General features: G+C 41.5%; 3 protein-coding genes across 6 annotated transcripts in view; 1 reads left to right on the top strand and 2 right to left on the bottom strand.

Moving 5' to 3' along the window:
* The first annotated feature begins 219 nt into the window (after positions 1 to 219).
* On the top strand, positions 220 to 1,477 carry atoh1c (atonal bHLH transcription factor 1c). The gene has a single exon (XM_030400154.1). It carries the CDS (start codon positions 629 to 631, stop codon positions 1,292 to 1,294), a length of 666 nt encoding a protein of 221 aa, XP_030256014.1. The 5' UTR covers positions 220 to 628; the 3' UTR covers positions 1,295 to 1,477.
* Positions 1,478 to 1,636: 159 nt separating this feature from the next.
* The window catches only part of LOC115571088 (wings apart-like protein homolog), a 41,627-nt gene continuing 19,036 nt past the window's right edge, over positions 1,637 to 24,227 (bottom strand). Inside the window, exons 14-21 of one of the 3 annotated variants that reach the window (XM_030400150.1) lie at positions 7,379 to 7,515; positions 7,087 to 7,202; positions 6,552 to 6,725; positions 5,632 to 5,845; positions 5,427 to 5,515; positions 5,117 to 5,212; positions 4,398 to 4,483; positions 1,637 to 4,367 (exon numbers count right to left, since the gene is read on the bottom strand). In XM_030400150.1, the coding sequence (XP_030256010.1) occupies positions 4,418 to 4,483; positions 5,117 to 5,212; positions 5,427 to 5,515; positions 5,632 to 5,845; positions 6,552 to 6,725; positions 7,087 to 7,202; positions 7,379 to 7,515 (892 nt within the window). In that variant the 3' untranslated portion in view covers positions 1,637 to 4,367; positions 4,398 to 4,417. Of the gene's footprint in view, positions 4,484 to 5,116; positions 5,213 to 5,426; positions 5,516 to 5,631; positions 5,846 to 6,551; positions 6,726 to 7,086; positions 7,203 to 7,378; positions 7,516 to 24,227 lie in introns of all 3 variants that reach the window. The other 2 variants (XM_030400151.1, XM_030400149.1) reach the window with 2 other exon arrangements.
* Positions 9,088 to 17,217, bottom strand: LOC115571089 (uncharacterized). 2 transcript variants are annotated; one of them, XM_030400153.1, is made up of 9 exons: positions 16,867 to 17,217; positions 15,616 to 15,721; positions 15,299 to 15,382; positions 14,045 to 14,158; positions 12,362 to 12,986; positions 12,191 to 12,265; positions 11,167 to 11,226; positions 10,873 to 10,935; positions 9,088 to 10,147 (listed from the first exon to the last, which is right to left on the bottom strand). In XM_030400153.1, the coding sequence occupies exons 1-9, from the start codon at positions 16,890 to 16,892 to the stop codon at positions 9,924 to 9,926; spliced, it is 1,377 nt and encodes a 458-aa protein (XP_030256013.1). In that variant the 5' UTR covers positions 16,893 to 17,217; the 3' UTR covers positions 9,088 to 9,923. The 2 variants fall into 2 exon arrangements, with proteins under 2 accessions (XP_030256013.1, XP_030256012.1); XM_030400152.1 differs by lacking the exon at positions 16,867 to 17,217 and having other exon boundaries at positions 15,616 to 16,427.

The following is a 24,227-nucleotide window of genomic DNA, read 5'->3' as shown; positions in this document are numbered from 1 at the left end:
TTATTATGACATTTGCACGTGTTCCTCTGGTCTGAAGCCAGTTTAATAAACTTTAATTGGAACAGAAACTTTTTTTTTTGGTGCCACTTAACTCATTAATATGCAGCGTTAAAATATCATCTAACATCAGTTTGTTCTTCAGGGATCTGCTGAAAGGTTTCAGTCCAAACAAACGTTTTATTATGAAAGAGCTGAACTTTAATCAGACTGGACTTCCTCTGGAGCAGGAGCAGGTTATGATTTACTTTCCTTTATAGTGACCATCACTCCTCCACCATCACTCCTCCACCTCTCCTCCTTCCTCTCCTCTCTCCTTCCTTCCTCCCCTCCTCGGCCGTGCTGCTCTTCTGCTTGGCCGCCTCCGTGTATCGGGTCCACAGCAGCGCACTCAGACGCTTCTAATCCTCTTTTGATGAACTTGGTTAATGGACCTCCTGCAGCGGACTTTGGCTCTGTTCATTAAGCAGCACACGACCCTCTCCACGCCCCCGGAGCACGCACTGCGCGCCCCCGCGGCTCCCACCTCCATAAATTCACGCATCAAAGTGGAGAAAGTTGAACGCGTGTTATTTTGTTGAACTTCTCAGTAAACTTTCCGCTCTGAGGAGGAAGAAGAAGAAGAAGCGCCATGCCGCCGAGTAAAAGCCTCTTTGCGCCCTTCATCTCGGTGGACCCGGAGGGGGGAGCCGGCCCCGCGGCCCCGGTGGCTCTCCACGCTGACATCCACGCTCTGCTGCAGCGGAGAGGCGCGCAGGAGCGGCAGGGGGCAGAGCGCTCCAGGCGCGGCTGCGACCACCGAGACTCTCCGTGCGCCATCGTGGAGCTCCGGCTGGGCCCCACCGGCGGCGCGCTGCACTACCTCCAGCCGGACAAGTGCGCCCTGGAGCGGGCGCAGAGACGGCGACGCCTCGCGGCCAACGCCCGGGAGCGGAGGAGGATGCTGGGGCTGAACGTCGCCTTCGACCGGCTCCGGAGCGTCATCCCCAACCTGGAGAGCGACAAGAAGCTCTCCAAATCTGAGACGCTCCAAATGGCGCAGATTTACATCGCCACCCTCAGCGAGCTGCTCCAGGAGGGGCCCTGCGAAGCCTCGGTACCGACCCGCGCACCGCGGCCCCCGGGGGCCACTCCGCCCTCACAGGGGACCACAGTCCCGGCAGGGGAGCCATCGGGGCCAGTCAGGGACTTTCACTCCGGGAAGAGCAGCAGTGTCCCGGCGGCGCGCACAGAGGAGGAGGAGGAGGAGAGGAGTTATAACGAGGACATGTGGGAGAGAAGCAGCGGGACCAAGTGACGCTCAATAACTCAGTGAACTTTTAAAAATGAGACTTTTTCTATTTTTCTACAAGATTGTAATTATTTGTTTCCTCCAGTCGAGACACTGAATTCTCACTTTGTAACGCACCGTTTGATGGTGCCTGACACTGTAGCTGAGGTTAACTGTGTTCTGCCATAAATGTCTTATATTACTATGCAACATGTTGTGTTTCCTTCTGATCAGTGACGCTGCAGTGAGTTTGAATCTCTGCAAAAAAGTTTGAAACCAGATTTCCTCTTTCCAAAGCGTTTCTCTGCTGTGAGGATTCATCAGCGACTGTTGGGAGTACAGGAAGAAAAGAAAAGACGGAGCAGGGAGTACTGAAAGTAGCAATTTTTATTATTTTAAAATTATGTACAGGTAACCAAAGACATCAGTCTGCAAATTGGTACAAAGATCAAGTTTTCCTGCAGTTGGCTTGTTAAGAAGCTCTCTGTCTGTCTGTCCAAAACAACAACACGACTGGGAGAAAAGGCTTTAGAAAATGAAAAATAGAGTCAGATTCAGAAAAGTAGAGTCTACCGGTCTAAATTTAAATTTAACCCTCCCACCCCCACCCACGAACTCCACCCACAGTCCCACCCGCACCCCATTATACCCATCAGCCTCTCCTCCTACGCGAGGAAATCAATCTATGTACAAGGACTATGTACAAAAAGCTATTCCATTCATTCTTCCAGACGTCTGTGAATAAAGCTCTTGTAAACTTAACAAAAAAAAGGAGTGTGAGGGTTAAACTGTGTGTGTGTGTGTGTGTGTGTGTGTGTGTGTGTGTGTGTGTGTGTGTGTGTGATGAACATGCTTGATGACACGTTTCAAACTTTAACAACGGATGAACTTCACAGAACTTGTCAGTAATGGGAGAGAGAAATACAATTATGTCTTAATTTTCCAAATCTGAACATCAAATCGAAACAGAAAATGAAATCTGCTGCACCCGGGATCCTTCAGGAAAAACACAAATGAAATAACTACAGCCTTTCTGAGGTAACAGAGAAACAAACACCCGTTTTGTTTTTTTTTTCCTGCCCTGACAGCGAAACACTTTGGAGATAAAAGGAACAAAAAAATGATTACTTCAAACAAAAGGCTTTAAAAATGTGACTCAGCTCAGACAAAGCTAATGAAAAACATGTTCGGGGGAAAAAAAACATCACAATACATCTTTTCTGTCCTTCGTTTGGAAAGTGAATTGTGGGATCGTAAACGTTAAGTGCCGTGAATTATTTTCAAAGGTTTTCGTGTTACGAAAATCAAAATGTTTCTTTTTATTTCTCTTACATCATTTCTCTGCGTTTCACCTCAACAGCTCGTCTTCAGCACAGTCAACACGATGGAGCAGAGAACATTCGTTATCACTTTCCAAGTATTTAAGTGTTATTCTGAAAGAGGAAAAATACTATTTATTGATGTATTCCATTCATATTAGATGAAGGAAGGGAAAGGATTTAAATTCATATTTGATTAGCATTTTTGGACTGATGGACCTGATCGCCAGGAGAAAGACAAAGGAAACTCTCAAATTATTACAAATTTAAAATCTCCAACATCATGTAAAAGTAAAATACATGTCTTCCTGTAATATGTTGGACAGATTAGATCTGACCTTGTCAAAGGGATCAGAGGATCATTTTTACATGAGGTCTGCATACAAACGGAGGACTTTGGGATTCAACAGCAACGGCTGAAGTCTCTCGGTCCAAAACCAACCGAACAGGAGGCAGAAAGCATCAGCTGGATCGTTGAAAGCCTCTCTGCTGGTGGTTCAGTTCAAACAAAAGCAAAGCAGCTCGACTTCACCTCTCAGGCTGGAGTATCGGCTGCCTTTGTGCTGTAATTGAAGGCTCTTCAGCGAGCGGCCAGCGAAGACGCGGGCGGTAAATTGAAGGACAGGTTCTGGTCCGGAGGGCTCAGGTCCTGCCGAGACACGAAGCTTTGATGCCGAGTGAGAGGACGATCGATTTTTAAAAGGAAAAACTTTCTACTTTTGGGGGTTAGGGTAGTGGTTTAAAGTTTTCCAGAGAGTTTGAACGACCTGGAGGGTCATTTTGTTTCGGTCTCAGGTGTTCTGTTCGCCGCTAACTGACGAGAGTGCCGGGCATGCTGGGAGAAGGACCTGTGTCGATAACGGCATGAGAAGAACAACCAATTTAAAATCGGCCGGTTTGCTGAACAGGTTGAAGGGGGAAGAGCAGCTCCTGCCTGCAAAGAGAGAAAATTCCTGGTCCCTAAAAACAGGCCAGATGGGAACGTTTGAAAGGTAACTACCTTAAAATACCACCTCAACTTCACAATAGCCTGCAATTCAAGGTCTCAATTCTGGCTGTTTCTGTGTTCTTGGGCCAGAAGAGATCAATACTTTTGATTTATCTACAGAGTCAAGAGTTGAGAGGTCAAAGTAGCGCAAAGAGAAGAAGAAGAACGCAGCGTGTAAAGCAATTATTCTGGTCGGTGGTTGTTTTTTTTCCTAACCATCCGAGTTGTTTTGGTGATTATCAGCTCCAAAGGCAGAGCGCCGGGGTGCCGCGCTTTGATGACAGGCTGGAGAAAACGGCAGCTCCACTCCAATCTGACAGTGATCGATAAGAAAGCCGGGTCTTACCCCGAGAGAGCGGAGCGAGCAGGAGAGAGGAGCTGAACTGTGAGGAAACTTCAAAGGAAGTGTATCAAGAACAAAAACTGAGATAAAACATCGTTCTGAGCGACTTTTATAGAACAGAAACGGTGGAAAAACATCTAAATACTGACTGGGACTGTTCTTAAATAAAAGTAAAATAAAATCTGATCACAGCTGGGGCAGTGGTGTCACACATCTCTATGTCATAAAGTTAAGTTTGTCAAAAGTCTGTTAAAGGTAAAAGTGTTGGAGTTTCCGCTGCTGGAACAAAAACATAAAACAGTGGAAAGCTCCTTTAACTGGAGGGTGAGGAGGACGTCTGGTCCCGACACGGAGAGGAGAAGAAGATGTTTCCAGCAGTGAACTTAACCAGAGGTGATGATGAAGATGAAGGAGATGGTCGCGGTGTGTGTGTGTGTGTGTGTGTGTGTGTGTGTGTGTGTGTGTGTGTGTGTGTGTGTGAGTGAGAGACAGGCTTCTCTCTAGCAGTGCTCCAGATAGTCAATGATCCGGGAGATGGACTTCTGTCCTGTGGTGCCGACGTCACACTGCAGAGAGAGAGAGCAGAGGTCAGTTACCACACACACACACACACACACACACACACACACACTTATGCACACAACGAGCTCATTCATACACGCACACGCAAACTTACACTCACAAAAAGGCAACTGTCACACAAACTAATGTGTGTTGAGGACACGAGTTTGATCGTCTCACTGTGACTCAAGTCCTTCATCAAACCATACGGCTGCACAACCAATCGGAAAATTACTGAAATGGCAACATGGCTGAGCGCAATATCCACAACAGAAGAACTACAGATACTTTAGGTAAAATGTGTCACAGAACAGAGTTTAATGAAGTGTTGCTGTGCTGCAGAGAAGCTCTGGTCTACAAAGCTTCTTCTCCAGATGTAATAAAACATGTTTGTTTGGCCGAGACTGATAGAAAAGTGTATTTTAATCAAAATCACGTTAATTTTTGACCATATTGTGCAGCTCTACTGTACTAATATAATAGACTGCTGCAAGAACGAGTCTTAAACTCTACAAATGCGTTCATAGTGAAGTGTGTGCAGTAGAGTGCAGTGTGAAGCTCAGACGTGGTGACGTTGAAGCGACCACGATGTATTTCATTCATACACAAACATTCGGTTTACACTTCGGCAGACTCACAGTGAGGTTCATGAAGTTGAGGAACTTTTTCAGCATTTCTGTCATGATGGAGAAATCTCCTTTTGGCAGGTTGTCCCTCACAGTAGTCACATTCAACTGGTGGACAAAGACACAGAGAGGAAGAGAGAAAGAGACAGAAGATCACAGAATATTAAAATAAGGAATCAGAAAACTGAACATCCAATCATAATCAGGTCTTGATGTGTTTATTATCTACAGTAAGTCCAAAACCAGCCTAACAGCATCTTTGTGTGTGTGTGTGTGTGTGTGTGTGTGTGTGTGTGTGTGTGTGTGTGTGTGTGTCACTCACAGGGCTCCCCTGACACAGGCAGCCCAGCAGCAGTGCTGTGTAGGAGGCCACGATGCTGTCCTCCATGTGCTTCCCTGCATGCTGCAGAGCTGAGAGGAAGATGGAGACGATAACGATGATGATGATGAGGAGGAACAAACATTTTCAAATCGTGTTCTGTGTCTCAGATCTTCACAGAACATCTACATCTATTCTGTGCTTGTACCTTTGTTGAGGTCCAGCTCCTCGTCCTCCTCCTCCTTCTCCTTCTTCTTGATGTCGTCCTGTTTCTCTGGGGCGTTGTCGTTAGCGACCCACTGGATCTCCCCGCCCGACTCCTGCCACTGCCCGCTCTGGTCCGCGGGCTTCGGCGTTTCCTTGATGAGGTCATCGGTCTGCGCCTCAGCCAGGATGGCGGCCCGCTCACGCTGGAGGAACAGCTGAGGAGGAGGAAGGTGGGAAAGTCAGTGTAGCAGGTGAGCAGTTTTTAATTACAGCATCTTTCAAACTATTCTGATGACCCAACATTTGGACTTTCTTGATGGACAGATCGTTGTACTTCAACCGCTAGCTTCTGCTATCTGTAACAATAGCTGACTTTAGCAAGTTAGCTTGATTAGCCGTTTAGCTAGGGGGTGTAACAAACAGCACTACTGGCTAATGTAAATGCCAGTCAGTGTCCAGGGACGTGTCACAGATATTGACTGGCATCCACAGCAGCCAGTACACAATGTTTTGATTAACCGTGCAGCTCTAACATTGTTGTATCCCCTCCACTCTCGTTTCTTACATCTTGTTACTCTGTGTGTGTGTGTGTGTGTGTGTGTGTGTGTGTGTGTGTGTGTCATCAGGCTGCTGTTGACCTCACTGAAGTCAGTCTGGATAAGAGCATCAGCCAAATCTGATTACACTGGATGATTCGATTTAAATGAAGCTTTAATGGTGCTCATGAGAAAGTGAGTTGCCACAGCAGCACAGAACACAACACACAAGACAAACCGTGAGCACCGCGGATAACAACTACTCATTTACAGTGAAAAATCTAAATGAGATCGACTTGAAATACTTTTCACACAGCACACCTGCTGCGTATCGACTCAGGTTGAGCCGGCAAACACACACACACACACACACACACACACTCACCTGTACGAGTGCAGCGATGGCGCTCAGCGGGCCGTTGCTGGTGATGTCCTGGTGCTGCGGGCTCAGCAGGACGGTGGAGTTGCAGGGACCCTGACCTCCCTCCATCTCCATCTCCATCAGGCAGTACTTGTTCCTGGCACTGTACTCCACCAGGTTGATGAGCAGGCCCAGACCCTGAACACCACACACAAACACACACACACACACACACAGTCAGTTATTAATCCAACACCTGCCACCTCGTATCTGTCGGCTTTCAAGAAGTTTTCTGCCTTTTTTCCAGATATTCATTCACAGTTTCACCTTTAAATTGTGAATGATGTCATACTCCATCAGGAACTTCATGACCACAAACTTCATGTCATTACAAGCTCCACAATGATTACAAGTGACACCTGTAGCAATGTATTAATGCTGATCTTTCAGGTCTATTTGCTGATTTATTTGTATATTAATATATTTTTCCCAGAGTCAGTATTTGTGGATTAAACTCTCTAACAGTGTGTAAGCGTGTGTGTGTGTGTGTGATACTCACCAGTACTCGGATGTCGAACCTCTGCTCTTGTGGAAGATACTGAGGGACTTTGAGAACACAGTTCAGAGCCGTCATGATTAAATCCTGCTGTTCTCCCGTCTTCGTGCTGCCCCACTCTGCACACACACACACACGGAAATATATGAGAACACACTGTGATCGAGCTAATGTCAGCTGTGAATAATTCAACAATCCACTCAAAAGATGGAACCTTTTTATAGTGTGTGTGTGTGTGTGTGTGTGTGTGTGTGTGTGTGTGTGTCTGTGTGTGTGTGTGTGTGCGTGTGCGTACCGTTATCATGCGTCAGGTTCAGCAGGACTCCTATAATGGCCCTCATGCAGTCCTCCACTGCCTTCCCCACCATGGCCCAGTCTGAGTTCAGCTCCCTGCTGTAACGCTGGATCATGGCCTCACACCTGTTCAGCGCCCTGACGGAGAGCAGAACGGAGGAGAGTCCAGGTTACAAACAACTTTCTCTATCAAAATGTTTCCAGTGCGTTTGGATCGAAGAGATGTACGCCTTCAACATGAAAAACAAGATGGAGGATCTGAAGAACTTTAACAGATCTTTGATTGTGTTTCCCACAGAAACACGCTTCATTCCAGGCTCCCTCTTCCAATTAAATGCAAACTGCCCGACTCGACTTTGGAGGGAAGCCCAACTGAATTAAATGTTGTGTACTGCTGAGTGTAATAACAACACTTGGGTCTTATGTCTGTGTGTCTGTATGTGTGTGATGAAGGCAATAAAATATACGAGGAAAGTAGTTTGAGGGAGACCAGAAGGAGGTTACATAGAACAAAACACTGTGAACAAATGTACCAGAACTAAGACAGACTGAGTGTGGGAGTGATTCATTTGTTTCATTTTAATCATCATACCTTCTTTTGTCGAGTCACCGACTTTGTCTTATCAGAGGAAAAATAAAAACAATTTATAGTCGCTCGTTCGTCACCAACGAAACACTGGATTTACATCCAGATGTCATCTGGATCCATCTCAACTCCACTCTCCTCTTTCCTTTTCTACTCCATCATAAAACAGAGCAGCATTCAGGGAAAGATATGTCCACACACACACACACACACACACGCACACTCACACACACACACACACACACACACACACACGCTTACCCGTTTTTGCTACACCGTGAGACCCTGGGAGTGAGAATGACTGGGAGCAGCCTGGTGGGATCCACCCTTTCTGAAGGGTCTAGAGACATGGTTTTAACTGCTAAAATCATTATATTTTTTTGTAAACATGAATATCACTTGAAACATCAAAAACTCCCTCAAAAATTTTAAACCTGACTTTTGGCCCTGCTGGGGACCGGTCATGGTGTGTGTATTGGCAAACAATCAACTCCACTGTTAGGTGCAGCACAATTGATGACAGGCATTTGATCTAGCTAATGTTGGACTGAAACCTTAATATTACATTAAATAAACATTGGATCTAATGATTCAGACTGTCAGATGCCAGATTTTTTTTCAAATATAGACCAGACCTACATTCTGATTCTAAAATATAATTGTTGGGCAAACACATGATGAAACAGTTGATAAACATGATGGATTATGTGCCTGTCTTCTTTAGAAATTAGGCTTATTGCTCCACCTGGTCATACTGGTTCAACATTAAAGATGTTATCAATGTAGCACACATTTAACAGCATAAGATTCATTTACACAACACACTACCATCCACATTTAAGATTATTTCAATGGCCAAAAGATGATTTCACTTATATATATATATATACTGCTCTTTTACTTGCTATGATTGAACAGCTGTTGCAAATAAAATTATTTAATAATAGAATACTGGTTTGTCAAATTATCTCCAATTGGTATGAAAAACTGCAGACCTGCCTTACAAAAGATACAAAACACTGACTTTCTACTGAATATGATGATAAGATACAATGTTTGCTTCCTAAATGCATCTGGTGGGGAAAAAACCTTGACCTACTGTACAAAAGGGAGAGACAAGGCTCTTATTTTTACACAACCTTTATTTAGAATGGCCTGTGCATTTTTTTTTATAGCTGAAACGATCAATTATTTGTCAACTATCAAATTAATCTGCAACTATCTTGACAATTTATCAGTTTGAGTATTTTTTTTTAAAGGAAAAACAAGTCCAGCTTCTTACATGGGAAACCAGAAAGTGACATTTTCTGGTTTCTTCAGTCCTGTTTCTTTGGGTTGTGGCCCAAACAAGACATTTGAGGACATTTTCTAGACTTTACAACTAATCAATTAATCGAGAACATAAACAACAGATTAATCGATAATGAAAATAATCGTTAGTTGCAGTTAAACATTAATCCCCAGTCACAAGTGCAAAGAGCATCACATGTATCAACATGTATCTTCCACTTTCCCGCTGAATGGCAGTAATACAATTTTTAACATAGAACTTTAGCTCTAACTAGCTTCTTTGTTTTAAGTGTTTCTGGTGAATCCTTAATACAGACAACACAGTCTGACTTCCTATAATACGAATTTTACAAACAGAAACGGACACAGAAATGTCTGAGCTGCAGACGGCCAGCCCGCCTCCAAAAGGTAAACAACTTACTTTACTGAACCATGTGGTGTAATGTAAAATCACTCACAGCATACCAACTCGACTCAAGTCACAGCTCAGTGTGAGTACCCTTAAAACAATGATAACACAGTCTGACTTTCCTGGTACTTAACCAGATTCTATGAAGGCCACCAGCATCTTCTCAACAGAATAACAGTCAAGCTAACTACATATTTATCAAATGAAATCAAACCATTTTAAGAACAACTAGTGCAACGGGCATCATCTGTCAACACACATTCAGTCAATTGTTCCTGCACTTTTACGCTGAATGGCAGTGATACGATTTTTAACGTAGAACTTTACCGCCGTCCAGCTTCTTTGTTTAAGTGCTTCCGGTGATGCCATAATACAGGCAATACACTCTGACTTTCCAGGTACTTTACCAGAGTTTATGAAGTTCATTAGTGTCTTTTCAACAGCGTGTACCTCCACAAATGACCAACTCCTCCTCTTTGCGTTTTCTAAGAGAGACAGAAAAAAGAGAAAGACAATCAGGGGTGTATAGCGATGTAAATGATTATTCAGTGACCAATCTGCCTAATTCATTTGACCAGATGTGTAATTTCATCATGCAATGTCCTGAAAGGTGATATCCTGACACCAAGTCAAAAAACGGTATGGTTACCCTTTTTTTTTGACAGCATCTGTTGTATTAACTGACCTGATATATATATATATATATATTTCACATTGTTGGAATAAACTGGGGATCTCAAGGATTAAAAGCTAGTGTCGAGCTGTCTACACTTAGTGACTGACAACAGAAAATACATAGCACAAGTACAACCACTGACTATCTTTAGACAGCACTTTAGTAACCAGGTTATCTCCTGCTATGAGTACAAAGATGTTATCTCCTACTAAGACTCTAAAAACCTGCTGTTACCTGTAGGTGCAGATTTTAGAGAGTCTCAGTGAGAAATAACACCTCTTATTGAGACTCTCTACACTCAGTGTCTAGATGAAGTCAGTCACCGAGATAATTTCAATCAGGCTAGAAAGCATAAGGCATTACACAGATGAGTAACAGATTAAATTTAGTTGTAATCAAGAATTAAAGACCAATAGAGCCATAAACATGACAAGGTAAAACATTACATTGGTACCACATGATTCTTTTAATTCTACCCTTTTTGCAAAAACAGGTAACTAACCAATATTAAGATGTGCTCTTAATGTGAATTACCTGTTTTAAGGTCTCCACTGTCAGACTCAACAGTTTCCTGTTTTCTCTTCCATGTTGAGGGTCCTGTTAAAATAATGAATTATGAAAATATCTATAAAATAAATTCACTTATTAGCTGCTTTGTAACCGTTATTTGTATATTTATTTGCTTCAGTATAAAGACTGGTGGGGTAGTATCATTACACTAACTACATGTTTATAACATTAAAGCAAACAATGTTTAAAGTACTGCAAACATTTCTAACAAAAATAAGTTAAACTAATGTCTACATATTCCACTGCATTTAGAATTACCTGTTTGAGGGTTACCACTGTCAGACTCAGGTCGCTGTCTTTCCTTAGATCTAGAGGATCCTGTTAACATAATGAATGATAAGCATATTAATGCAATAAACTGACAGCTAACTGGCAACACACCTGTTTGAGTGAAAGCCATCTATAGCAAGACCGAAAAACAAAATCTAATAATTTTAACAGTGCAGTGTATCATATTTTTTTTATACAATTTCATTAATTTGGCAGTTGCTTTTATCCAAAATGACAAACACATCTGGTCTGAAGGAGGTCAGACCAGGAAGCAGACCCCAGTCTCTCAGGGGGAAAGGAGAAATCTTAAACACTACACTATCACTTAATTGGGAGGGAAGTGCTGTACATCAATAATCCTTAAATGTCCTAAAATGAATAAAAAACATTAGTAAATATTTTATCTTGTTGGGTCATGTACACACAGTGTCTTTCTCGGATAATAAAAGTGATACTTAAACAAAAGCATCATATGAGATATGAAAGCTGCCAATCAGAGCTGTTTTAATTGTGCCTGTTTAGCTGTTCTGTGTGAAACATGTAATGGACAGGCTGATACCTGTGGCAGCAGGCTCAACACTGCCAGGCGCAACAGAGGTCCACTGTACTCTTTTGTATCTTGATGGTTCTATCAGAACAATACATGGATAATAAAATCAAAAAGACGTAGGTTGTCCCTATAGAATATCAGGCAAGCTAACATGGGGAAATGTGAAAAATGGTGGAAGCAATACAGAACATGGTGTATTATTATGTTCTGCAAGTATTCCAAGCACTCTATTGTCACCTATTACAAATCAACCACTGTACTTAAACTAACCAAAACCTAATCACCTCACAGTATGCAAATTGGGCTGTCAATCAAATGTGGGTGGACATGTGAAGATTTCAGCACTCAGCACCAGAACTGAACTGCTGCACCACACATATGGTAGTTGCTATGTATGGAGTCCAGTCCACTACAGTCAGACATGTGTAATGGTGACCACACGTAACTAAAACAGTAACCCACCTGGTAATGAAGAGCAGAACGATGAGTCTGCCTCGGTCTGTGAGAGATCACTGTCCACAGCTTCCAGCACTTCCTCTGAAAAGCAGGGATAACAAAAACAAATATGACATGAAAAAAGACATTTACTCTGAAAGAAAGAAAATATTTTGTGTGTGTGTGTATGTTCTTTACCATCGGGATCAATTTGGATTTGGTCCAGGCTCCGTGTCGGCTCTTTGAGAGTTTTTAGGGCACGTGATAACACACACACATCCCACTTTTTCTCACAACGACCGCTCCTCTCCAGATTCTTCAGAAATTCCTTGTTGTCAGACTCTGTCATCTCCTCTACACACTGAACAATATCTGCAATCTTCTTGAGACTATGACCCTGTAGTGAAGTACCGGGCCATGTCTTTCTCCGGGAAGTCCTCTGTGATGTCTTCTGTTTCTTCACCTTTCCCATGTTTGTGTTATTAGTGTTTTCACTTTCTTCACCTGAAGAAGTACCGGGCCATGTCTTTCGTCGAGAAGTCCTGTGTGATGTCTTCTTTTTTTTCACCTTTCCCATCTTCGTGGTATCAATGTTTCCACTTTCTGCTCCCCAGTTGTCTTCATCTGAAGAAATACAGGACAATGTCTTTCTTTTAGAAGTCCTCTGTAATGTCTTCTGTTTCTTCAGTTTCACCATTGGAGCATTGCTTGTGAGATCGTAAGAGCCCTCTGAACTGCTTCCACATGTTGAATCAATGACATTTATAGAGGATTCTGATCCACTAGACACCTTGGCGATCGATTCCAGGTATTCTTTGGTTATCTGGAAATGAAATGTACAAGACATATAACTACATTATCTGCAAGAAACATTAATGGTAACACTTAATTTAAACTGGGACTCATAAGACTGGCATGACACTGTCATTAACATTAATGAATACTGATGATGGTTATTAAGTGTCGTTTAGTCAATTATGTCACTTTCTCTTCAAAGTTGACATTGCCTGGAATGTTTTTGTCATATTGTGTATGATCAACAGTCCAAAATCCCAAATATATTCAGCCTAATATCATGTATGACAAAAAAAGCTTAAAATCATCATATCTGAGAAGCTGCAACAAATACATTTTGGCATTTCTCCTTAAAACATTTGGTTGTCAAAAGAGTTTGATTGGTTGTCTGTCAGTTGACTACTCGATGAATCATTGCAGCTCATCCTGTTTTCAGCAGACATAAACTTACTGAACACAAACATTTGTCAGAAAATAGCTATAGTAGTTGTCATGTCGTCACCATTCAAATACAACCAGTGTGTTTATGATTAAATTGTTTTCTATAGCACAAAGTTCTTCATAGATTTAGCCTCTTAATTTTGCTCTATAAGTGCATCAAATTGATGCATTTAACTTAAACATATAGAAACATTTTACTCTGGAGCAGGCCCCTGGACCTCCCTTGAGGGTCCGGGGTCCCACAACAGTCTCACTCAATCCTGTGGGAAACACTGTTGGGACAAACCTGACAAAATCGCAGCACCACGCCTACATGGGTACGTTACCTGCTGACTATTTTATTTACCTAAAGGAACTACTACTTGGAATTAATGTTAAAGGACTTAGCTGGCAATTTTCTATGTTTTTCTTTTTGTCAACAAATCTCAATATGTTTCAATAGATTTTGGTCTATGCCACAGAGGAATAAGATATATCAGCCTTTGGATACACAAACAAGACTTGTTAGTAGATCAGTTAACTTTTGGTGTGGATCCAACATGAAGATTTGTTGAGAAGAAGAAAAACATAGAAAATCACCAGAATGATCCTTTATTCTAATTTTCTCTTGTAAAAGTTAAACTAGTTTTCATCATGCAAACTTACCAGTATGCTGTCTGTTCTTCTCAGGGGTGGAACATCTGGGTCTTCAGCAACACCGGAGTGTGAACTTTCAGGAGTCAATATCTCCGTGTTGCTCTCAGAATCTTGGCTTATATCCTATGGGGAAAAAAGCAAACAGTGTAAAGCACTGACAAGAAGTAGTTACTGCAGTTACGGCAGATTGAAAAAGAATGTGAAACATGATTTGTAACTTCCACAGGATTTGTGGAAAGATTACCTATTCCCTACAATGACAAATCAATCCGTATTTGCTTATGTTTTAAAGGGATAGTTGGGTTTTTTAAGTGCGGTTGTAAGAGGTACTTATCCGTAGTTGTAGTAGATATCAGTCCGCATGTCTCCAGTGTGATGAAGCAGACAGCTGTACCGACACATATGCTGAGCGATGGACAGGGCTGACAGCAAAATGTATTTTAAACACCTAAATGCCTAAAAGGCCTCCTAAAAAAGTATATCAGTTTAAGTGTGTGCTTTATTAAGAACATTTATAATTTCTCAACTGCTGAATTTCCGTATTACTACACACACCTATGTCAGGCACTGTATTCGCCGCAGATCAGCTGCTCTTACTAATACATACGTTCAGCAGTTGAGAAATGTAGTGCCAATAGATTAAAAGGGCTGTGTAACGGCAAAAGTAAAGTGGTGAAAGTGTTATTAATATAGCGTACACTTAGACTGATATATATATATTTTTTTCTAAGTGGGCCTTTATCTAGGTGGCTAAAACATGTTTTGTTGTTGGCCCCGTCCACAGCAGTACATTGCTCAGCATACAGGTACAACTGCCTGCTTCTCCATACTCGGGACATGTACCTTATACAACCACACCTAAAAAAAAAAACAGAACTAGCCCTTTAAGATCAACCTGTGCAAATGAACACTTGTGGAGTAAATGTACATGCTAACAACGCAGCGTGTTTTGGAACAATGACAACTTAACTCACTCTGACACGAACCTGCACATTATGAAAAAGCTAAGGAGCTGCAGGTAATAAAATATGAGGAATAGATACAGTACAAGCATGTAGTTCCACATGCAGTAGACTTTCCTATAGGTACCAATAGCAAAGTAAAATGTGAGGGACTGCAGACTGGTAGACAGTGTTTTCCACATGTAGTTTTAGGTCTGGTGCCAGCCTGCAGCTTGCTCACAACAAGTAATTCAACAGGGTGAAGTAAACTATTAGGGGGCTGTCACATGGAACAACCTAAAAGTGCTTGTTTGCCACTTACCAAACTCTTGGAATCTGCAAATGGCTCAGATGGAAGTTCTGGTAGTGATGAGCTCTTCCCCTCTTGGTTTGGTCCTCCTGAGGGCTAAACACCACAGGCAGACACATTTATTAGCATTTCTCCAGAATATGAGGTTCACAAAGACCTGAAGGGCCACAGCAGTACACTCTTAGTAGCATCTTTTCTTTATCGAAAACTAAAACATAATGTGTAAGAGGTCACTTTGAAAAGACAGACCAAGGTCTTTGTATAAAATCAGATTTTTGAATGTATGGATATTGACTCACATTTCAAAATCAGAGCCCCATCATCATTACCTGTGTTTGTTGTTTTTCTCGCTCCATGTGCCTGGATAAGCATTTATCGTGATGCTCTCTCAGGCACTGTAAACGTGCATTCAGTCTGGTGAATCGTGTTCTCTGTCTGCAAGAGGTTAAAAGCAACACAGTTATTATCTGTAACATATACCTAGAAATGCATCACTTTTATACATATAATAAACATATCTATTATTTGAGGGGTGACCAGCTACTCTACAGTTAACCTGGTTATGTGTTAGTAAACAGAACATCCAGTGTTTCCGCTATATATATTTTGCAGCAGCAGCAGCTAGGTTCCCCCTGCAGAACTCTGATGTGTCTACATGTAAACAGATAACCAGGTTTCTAACCTGTGTCTTACATGTGAAAAGGTAACCGAGTTTCTAACATGTGTCTTACATGTGACAGAAGGCACTGCCTGGAGAGGCAGGATGAGAGAGAGATCATCCCAGGATTTACAATAACTGCAACCAAAGCCCGACTGAAACTTAAACTAACAAGAAGCAGCCTGTAGAAGACTGAATAAGTCGGTTTCCACCGCTGAATATTTAGCTGTTTATTGCATGCAGACACTTTCAGCTCAGAGAGGAAAATCTCCTTCGCTTCTGTATTGCTGCGCTGCTGCTCGACACAAACACCCGCCACCAGATAACAGCCAGATAGGACACCAAAGCTTTTTTTTTTATCGTAAATAATTAGAAAAATCATCATTATAAAAACGAGCAATCTGTTAGCGATCTGCAGCATGCACACACGCATTTACAGTGACAGGATTACTGAGGTGTAGCACTTAGACGAACAGGAAGAGAATTAATTATTTTCTAATATATATATATATATATATCATATGTTCTAACCACAACTCAGCTGCTGCTTATTTAGGTGTGAAAAGCATTTAACGTTACGCCTGTAGTTCAACGAGGTAATTGTTCGAGCACCTTTTTCACAGCACTGGACGCTAACGCTAACGCTAGCTACTGATGGCTGTAGCACGTTAAAAATGCTCATTATACTTTCCTCTTTCCTCTCACACCCTCAATAGTACAGTAACCTTAACAAAGTATCTGAGTTCAACCAAGTAAAATTAACTAAAATGGCAAAAAGACAAGTCCATGCCTGTAAAAAGCTAGGTCATGTTAGCATTAGCAAACCATCTTAATATAAAATTGAGTGAGCGTTTGGCTGCAAACATGTTAGCAACAATGATTAGTTTCATTAATAATTACTAAAACAGTTTTAAGTACTTACTTTTCTTTAATTTCTCCTTCTTCCATCCGTCGCCTCCGTCTGTCTGTGCTGCTGGTTTTGCCTTGGTCAAGTGCTGCTGCTGTGAGAAGCTCCGCCCACTCTTAATTGGGTTCAACTGACGGTCAGCTTTGAAGCTGCATGAGTGGAATGTGGTGGGGGATGGGCAGGTGGAGGTGGCAGCAGCCAGGTGGCTCAAGCAAAGATATTCTCTCCAAACCTTCTCTGGCAGAGCAGAGGTGGTGGGGTCCACAAATTTCAGGAAATGTGTTTCCTCCTTCACCTTTGATTCAGTGCAGAGATTTTATCATTGCATTGCTGAACTCATGTTTCACCAAAATAATAGTGCATCCAACAGAAAAATATTTTAAAACTTTTATAAATATATATTACATTTATTTTATTTTATTTTATTAGAATATATATGTAGTTCTTACTACTAGTAAATTACTAGTAATAATTCATATAACTAGTACATGAGAACAGAACATGTATACTTGAACCAATAATTCAAAAGACAGCTGGAGTATTAGTTACATTGATAATAAAAAATAATAATATGCTTTATTTATAGAGCACCTTTCACAACAAAGTTACAGTGCTTCACAAGACAAAGAGAAGATAAAATAATGGGGTAATGTTCCCTCTTTTTTGGTTTCAGTTATGAGTCTGACTGCTGCATTTTGGATAACCTGTAATGTTTATAGACTCTGTGGGCTCAGACGGGCAGAGAGAGTTACAATAGTCCAAACAAGAGTAAATAAAAACATGTCTCCCGATTTCTACTGGGTACAATTGAACTGATCTTTGAACAACAACACAACTGGACAACTGTGTTAACATGCTTTTTCAAGTTTAGGTGGTTATCAAAGGTGACCCCAAGATGTTTGCAGTTTAAGGCTATAATTTGGGACAGATGTTTTGAGGTATGAGGATTAGCTATGCTAGGGCCAATAATGATTACCTCAATCTTATCAATATTTAGCTGCGGGAAATTCTCGGACATCCAGATATTCGAGTCAATAATGCAGAAGATGATGGTATTAACAAAAAAACCCTGCATAAAGTTCGATTAGAAACAGCATTAGCATAAGAAATAGCAATTTTCTATGAAACAATTACATACAGCCACTGATTCCACTTTGCTTATCCTCAAAGAGTTGTACAGGCTGACACTACATACAATCTGTGTGGTTTCCGCCAATTCTGCTTGCAAAATACAATGCAACTGCGTACAGTGTCTTCGACTCCCAGAAAATTAGTGTATCGCTCTTTGTTAGACCAAAACACAACCCAGATGTACTTCTACACTGACTGTAGACTCCTTTTCTATGAATATCAACACTCTGCTAACTGTAGCCTCAGTCTGTATGAATATCAGCAAACTGCTAACTGTAGCCTCAGTCTGTATGAATATGAGCACTCTGCTAACTGTAGCCTCAGTCTGTATGAATATGAGCACTCTGCTAACTGTAGCCTCAGCTTGTATGAATATCAGCACACTACTAACTAGTTTATATCAGCACATTGCTAACTGTAGCCTCAGTCTGTATGAATATCAGCAAACTGCTAACTGTAGCCTCAGTCTGTATGAATATGAGCACTCTGCTAACTGTAGCCTCAGCTTGTATGAATATCAGCACACTACTAACTAGTTTATATCAGCACATTGCTAACTGTAGCCTCAGTCTGTATGAATATCAGCACATTGCTATCTGTAGCCTCAGTCTGTATGAATATGAGCACTCTGCTAACTGTAGCCTCAGCTTGTATGAATATCAGCACACTACTAACTAGTTTATATCAGCACATTGCTAACTGTAGCCTCAGTCTGTATGAATATGAGCACTCTGCTAACTGTAGCCTCAGCTTGTATGAATATCAGCACACTACTAACTAGTTTATATCAGCACATTGCTAACTGTAGCCTCAGTCTGTATGAATATCAACACTCTGCTAACTGTAGCCTCAGTCTGTATGAATATGAGCACTCTGCTAACTGTAGCCTCAGTCTGTATGAATATGAGCACTCTGCTAACTGTAGCCTCAGCTTGTATGAATATCAGCACACTACTTACTAGTTCATATCAGCACATTGCTAACTGTAGCCTCAGTCTGTATGAATATCAACACTCTGCTAACTGTAGCCTCAGTCTGTATGAATATGAGCACTCTGCTAACTGTAGCCTCAGCTTGTATGAATATCAGCACACTACTAACTAGTTTATATCAGCACATTGCTAACTGTAGCCTCAGCTTGTATGAATATCAGCACACTACTAACTAGTTTATATCAGCACATTGCTAACTGTAGCCTCAGCTTGTATGAATATCAGCACACTACTAACTAGTTTATATCAGCACATTGCTAACTGTAGCCTCAGTCTGTATGAATATCAGCACATTGCTAACTGTAGCCTCAGTCTGTATGAATATGAGCACTCTGCTAACTGTAGCCTCAGTCTGTATGAATATGAGCACTCTGCTAACTGTAGCCTCAGCTTGTATGAATATCAACACTCTGCTAACTGTAGCCTCAGTCTGTATGAATATCAACACTCTGCTAACTGTAGCCTCAGTCTGTATGAATATGAGCACTCTGCTAACTGTAGCCTCAGTCTGTATGAATATGAGCACTCTGCTAACTGTAGCCTCAGCTTGTATGAATATCAGCACACTACTTACTAGTTCATATCAGCACATTGCTAACTGTAGCCTCAGTCTGTATGAATATCAACACTCTGCTAACTGTAGCCTCAGTCTGTATGAATATCAACACTCTGCTAACTGTAGCCTCAGTCTGTATGAATATCAACACTCTGCTAACTGTAGCCTCAGTCTGTATGAATATGAGCACTCTGCTAACTGTAGCCTCAGCTTGTATGAATATCAGCACACTACTAACTAGTTTATATCAGCACATTTCTAACTGTAGCCTCAGTCTGTATGAATATCAACACTCTGCTAACTGTAGCCTCAGTCTGTATGAATATGAGCACTCTGCTAACTGTAGCCTCAGCTTGTATGAATATCAGCACACTACTAACTAGTTTATATCAGCACATTGCTAACTGTAGCCTCAGTCTGTATGAATATCAACACTCTGCTAACTGTAGCCTCAGTCTGTATGAATATCAGCACTCTGCTAACTGTAGCCTCAGCTTGTATGAATATCAGCACACTACTAACTAGTTTATATCAGCACATTGCTAACTGTAGCCTCAGTCTGTATGAATATCAACACTCTGCTAACTGTAGCCTCAGTCTGTATGAATATCAGCACTCTGCTAACTGTAGCCTCAACTTGTATGAATATCAGCACATTGCTAACTGTAGCCTCAGTTTGTAGAGGCACAGGACTGTTTCTGAGCTTGCTGACTCAGGACAGTGATGCTACAAACATATGATGATCTTTTAGAGTTTGATACATTACTGTAGATTAAACTAACTAGCAGTATATTAAAGTAGTTAAAATTAGCACAACCTAAAATAACTACAGCAGGTACAGGTAATACAGTATATAGAGTGCATAGAAGTGTATAATAGTTTTTTTATGACTGTATATACTTGCTATAAGCTTCAGTTGTGAATTTTCACCCTCCAGTCAGTTTTTAACCTCAGTTTAAACTTGGGTTTATAGTGAATGTCTCATTCTATAATGGTGGAGTGCAGCAGGTGGACCCTAAAGCAGATGGCAGGCAACAAGAACTGAAGAATGAATCTTTATTCGTTCAACTCAGGAACAGGACTCAGGAGTGCAGGCAAGCAGAATAATGCAGAACAGATGATCCAACAAGACTGAATTTAAAAACAGGACTTAAGTACAAACTGAACTAACAAGGGGATGAGGTGCAGGTTGAGAGATGGGTGGGAAACTCTGGTGAGGGGAATATGGTGATGAAGCAGTGGAACAGGAAAGGAACTGACTGGCTGGGGAAAACACAGGGCTGGGTTGACAAAGCGGATGCAGGACAGGTCTGGAGGGAAACACAGAGGAGGGACACAGAAACAAACAGACAACGCAATTCTCAACACTGAGACTAATAATGTATAGGCTGCGTGAGCTTAGACCAAAGTGAAAACAAAGATTGACTACTTCCAAAGATACAACTCAAATAAAACTTATCCCACTAAGTCCAAACTAAACAAACAGGGACAATGTCTCAGGATATCTAGTGAACTGATGGAGAAGGGCAACCGAGGGACGCAGAGCCAGACCATGACACATTCTCCCTGAGTGGACCCATTTCCTCTTTCATAGCATTAACCCATATCTGTGATTGAAGTCTCTCCCTTAAAGGTTTGTTGGGCTTTGGATGTGATCATTGCATTCAAGATTAAAAAAATTGTCATCCAAATACTGAAAAGCATTTGTGTCTCTTGCTGGGTTCAGTGTACCATTGCTGGTCTATATCTGGCCATTATCTCTTCCCTCAGATGTCTCAACTTGAACCACTTTGATCTCCTTTGGACTCTGTTTACTATGTATTAGAGCTGGGTGATATAGCAGCACATTTTATCAGTAGTTCTTTTTTCATATCAGTCAATGTTGGTATATGATGTTTTATACATATCTTGTATGTTATAACAGACTTCAAACATTACCATTGATAGCAGAGCAGCAATTAAACACAAATTTACACATTCTACATACTTGGACACCAGCAAAGGTAATGTTTCAATTATAACAGAAAAAAACAAATCTAGTCCATAGGTTCATGGTGGTTGTGGCTGAAATCTCTTTACTGCTGATGCGTTCCTCACATTTCTTCTCTTTCCTCCTCAGTGTTTTCACTCTTGTTAATTGTTACTTTAGGCCAGTTTTACCAATACAGAAACAGACCTTTTACTTATTTACAAATCATATTTTAATAATATTTTTTGTGTACTTCAGGCCAACAAATATGTCATCAGTTTCTTCCAAAGAATAAAACCACTTTAAAAGAATGTTTAACAATTAAATGGACTCACGTTTTGATTTTAGGAAATTTAATTTGTTAATATATAATTCTGGTCATATTAAAATGAACAAACTGTAATAATATTCATAAGATATTAAGTTTACATGATGTACACAGTTACACACTTTGTCAGACCCCACGGTGGAGTCAGGAATATGACCCCACGGTGGAATCTCACACACCGCAGTACCCCCTATGACCACTAGGGCACACACAAAGTTGTGAAAATCGACTGCATGGGGTCCACTTTTTTTTTTTAAAGAAAACTGCACCAGGCATATCAGCAGGCTGTTTTCTATTGATTGCAATGCTCGTGCCCGTGGGGACCAGCGCTCGGTCCCCACGGCAAAAACTGGACCCCACGGTGTGAGTCATTTGTCAGGTCATGGACCCCACCAGAATAGAAATACAAACACACACACACACACACACACACACACACACACACACACTTCAGTTTGATTGATGGGTAGTCTTGAAGCTGCAATGATGAATTCATAATAACAGAACCAACTTTTATCAGGTTTTCTTCCTTTTCCTTCCTCTTTTCTTCATCTTGTCACTTCATGATAGTCAAAAGGGCTTTTTAAGGAAATACTTGAAAACACTGAATTAAAAGATGTTCATCTATAGATGCTGAACACTGACAACACATTCAAATGTAGAAACACTTAGTGACTCAGCTCGACATCTGTGCTGTACACTGTGTGTCTATATACTGTGTGTGTGTGTAAGAGAGAGAGAGTGTCACTCTGACTCAGTCTGCCTGATGGTTATTATGTGTATTATTATCAGGGTTTTGTTGTTTAATTTCCTGGTGGTGACATCCTGTCAGTCACAGCAGTGGCCTTTGCCTTCTGACCCCGAGGACCTCGCTGTTGGCAGAGCATCAGCAGATGTCTGAGTGTGTGTGTGTGTGTGTGTGTGTGTGTGGAAATGACCTGACCTTGCTCTCTGTTTTGTGTGTGTCTTTTCACTGAAGTGTTTCAGACACACACAGTTTCAGTGTATTTGTTCGAATCTGATTTGATAGTAAATGACCATAAAGTCTTGATCTGAACTACAGTAAATAAGAAATGTGTTTTTTTGTGACCTGTAGTCAGTCTTCAGTTGCTCTCTGGGGTAAACATGGATGCTGTTACTCTTGTTTTGTGGTCTACATTCATGTCTGAATTACGTGATGTTGTTAGAGAGTTGAACTCTCTCTGAGGCAGCGTCTTCATTACATTCTGACCACCAGGAGGCTCATTACTCAACAGTACAGAGTCCCACTCCTACAGGTCTTTGTTGCCAAATTGTACGAACCCACTGGAGTTGATGACTTGTTTGTTTATGTGCTGTATGTTAAAAAAAACAAATATAAATATCAGCCTTGAAAGGTACAGCGAAGTGCTGAATTACTGGATCCTCTCACTCCACCTCCATCACCCTCTGTGTGACCGGACCTTCATCCCCATGTGAAGGTCTGCGGTGAGGGTGGTGGTGGTGGTGAAGATGAGGATGAAGGCCAGATGGGTCAACAAAGAGCTGCTGTTTCAGTGGGTGACACAGGCCTCAGTCTGAACATTCAGCTGTCCTCTCTGCTAACTCGATTAACCCCCAAAACCTCCGGGTGAGCGAGCGAGCACTGTCACCTAAACTCCACACACCCTCACACACACACTGAGGCTGTGTATTCTTTCACCTCAGGACTTCTCTCTCTGCTACTTCCTCTTCATTTCCCATCATTTTTGCAGTTTTTTCCCTCCTCTCTTCTTCCCTCTGACTTCACTTTGTCTCCTCCGTTTTCTTTCTCTGTCACCGAACACGTTGCCCTCATTGTTTAAACCCAAACTCACCCCTCTGCCTCTCTGACTGTTTCAGCTGTCTGCAGGACTAATTCAATAATCCCACAACAACCACCCATTTAGGCAACACACACACACACACACACACACACACACACACACACACACACACACACACACACACACACACACACACACACACTTAAGTCCTTTTGCTTATTGTCTCTCTTCATCTGTGTCTAAGCGGGAGCCAAACATTTTCATTGACAGGCAGTTTCATCTGTAAGAATAATTCTGGCTTCTGCAATTTGGGTTTTATTTAATTAGTTTTGTCCACTAATGGACCTCATGGAGAATAGACAGAAAATAACAGGGAATAATGCACATTTCTGTTCTAGTCTAAGTTGTAGCTTCCTTCTAATAGACAAACTTCTTTCAGTCCTCTCTTGAGTGTCTCCCTCACACATGCTGTGTGTCCTGTATGTTATACTGTCACTCTTTTTCTTTCCCTTTTTCTGTTTTCTTGTGTTTCCTTCCTCTCTCTGCGTTCTGGTGTTCAGACTCTGGCTTCTGCTCTCTGTTCACTCGCTGCCGTCATTAGATTTAATCAAGTTAT

Source organism: Sparus aurata, chromosome 20 (assembly GCF_900880675.1).
Source record: "Sparus aurata chromosome 20, fSpaAur1.1, whole genome shotgun sequence".
Lineage (NCBI taxonomy): Eukaryota > Metazoa > Chordata > Actinopteri > Spariformes > Sparidae > Sparus > Sparus aurata.
The sequence above is the reverse complement of the archived record's forward strand: the minus strand, read 5'-3'. Positions and strand labels throughout refer to the sequence as shown.

What these genes read in the sequence shown, in the direction of transcription:
- LOC115571089 (XM_030400152.1), bottom strand. Translation starts at nt 15,762, where the DNA reads ATGTTACAGATAATAACTGTGTTGCTTTTAACCTCTTGCAGACAGAGA. An exon ending in GAGAAAAACAACAAACACAG is followed by an intron (nt 15,383 to 15,615) that starts GTAATGATGATG and finishes TGTGGTGTTTAG; the next exon opens with CCCTCAGGAGGACCAAACCA. An exon ending in TTGCAGATTCCAAGAGTTTG is followed by an intron (nt 14,159 to 15,298) that starts GTAAGTGGCAAA and finishes TTTTCCCCATAG; the next exon opens with GATATAAGCCAAGATTCTGA.
- atoh1c (XM_030400154.1), top strand. Translation starts at nt 629, where the DNA reads ATGCCGCCGAGTAAAAGCCTCTTTGCGCCCTTCATCTCGGTGGACCCG.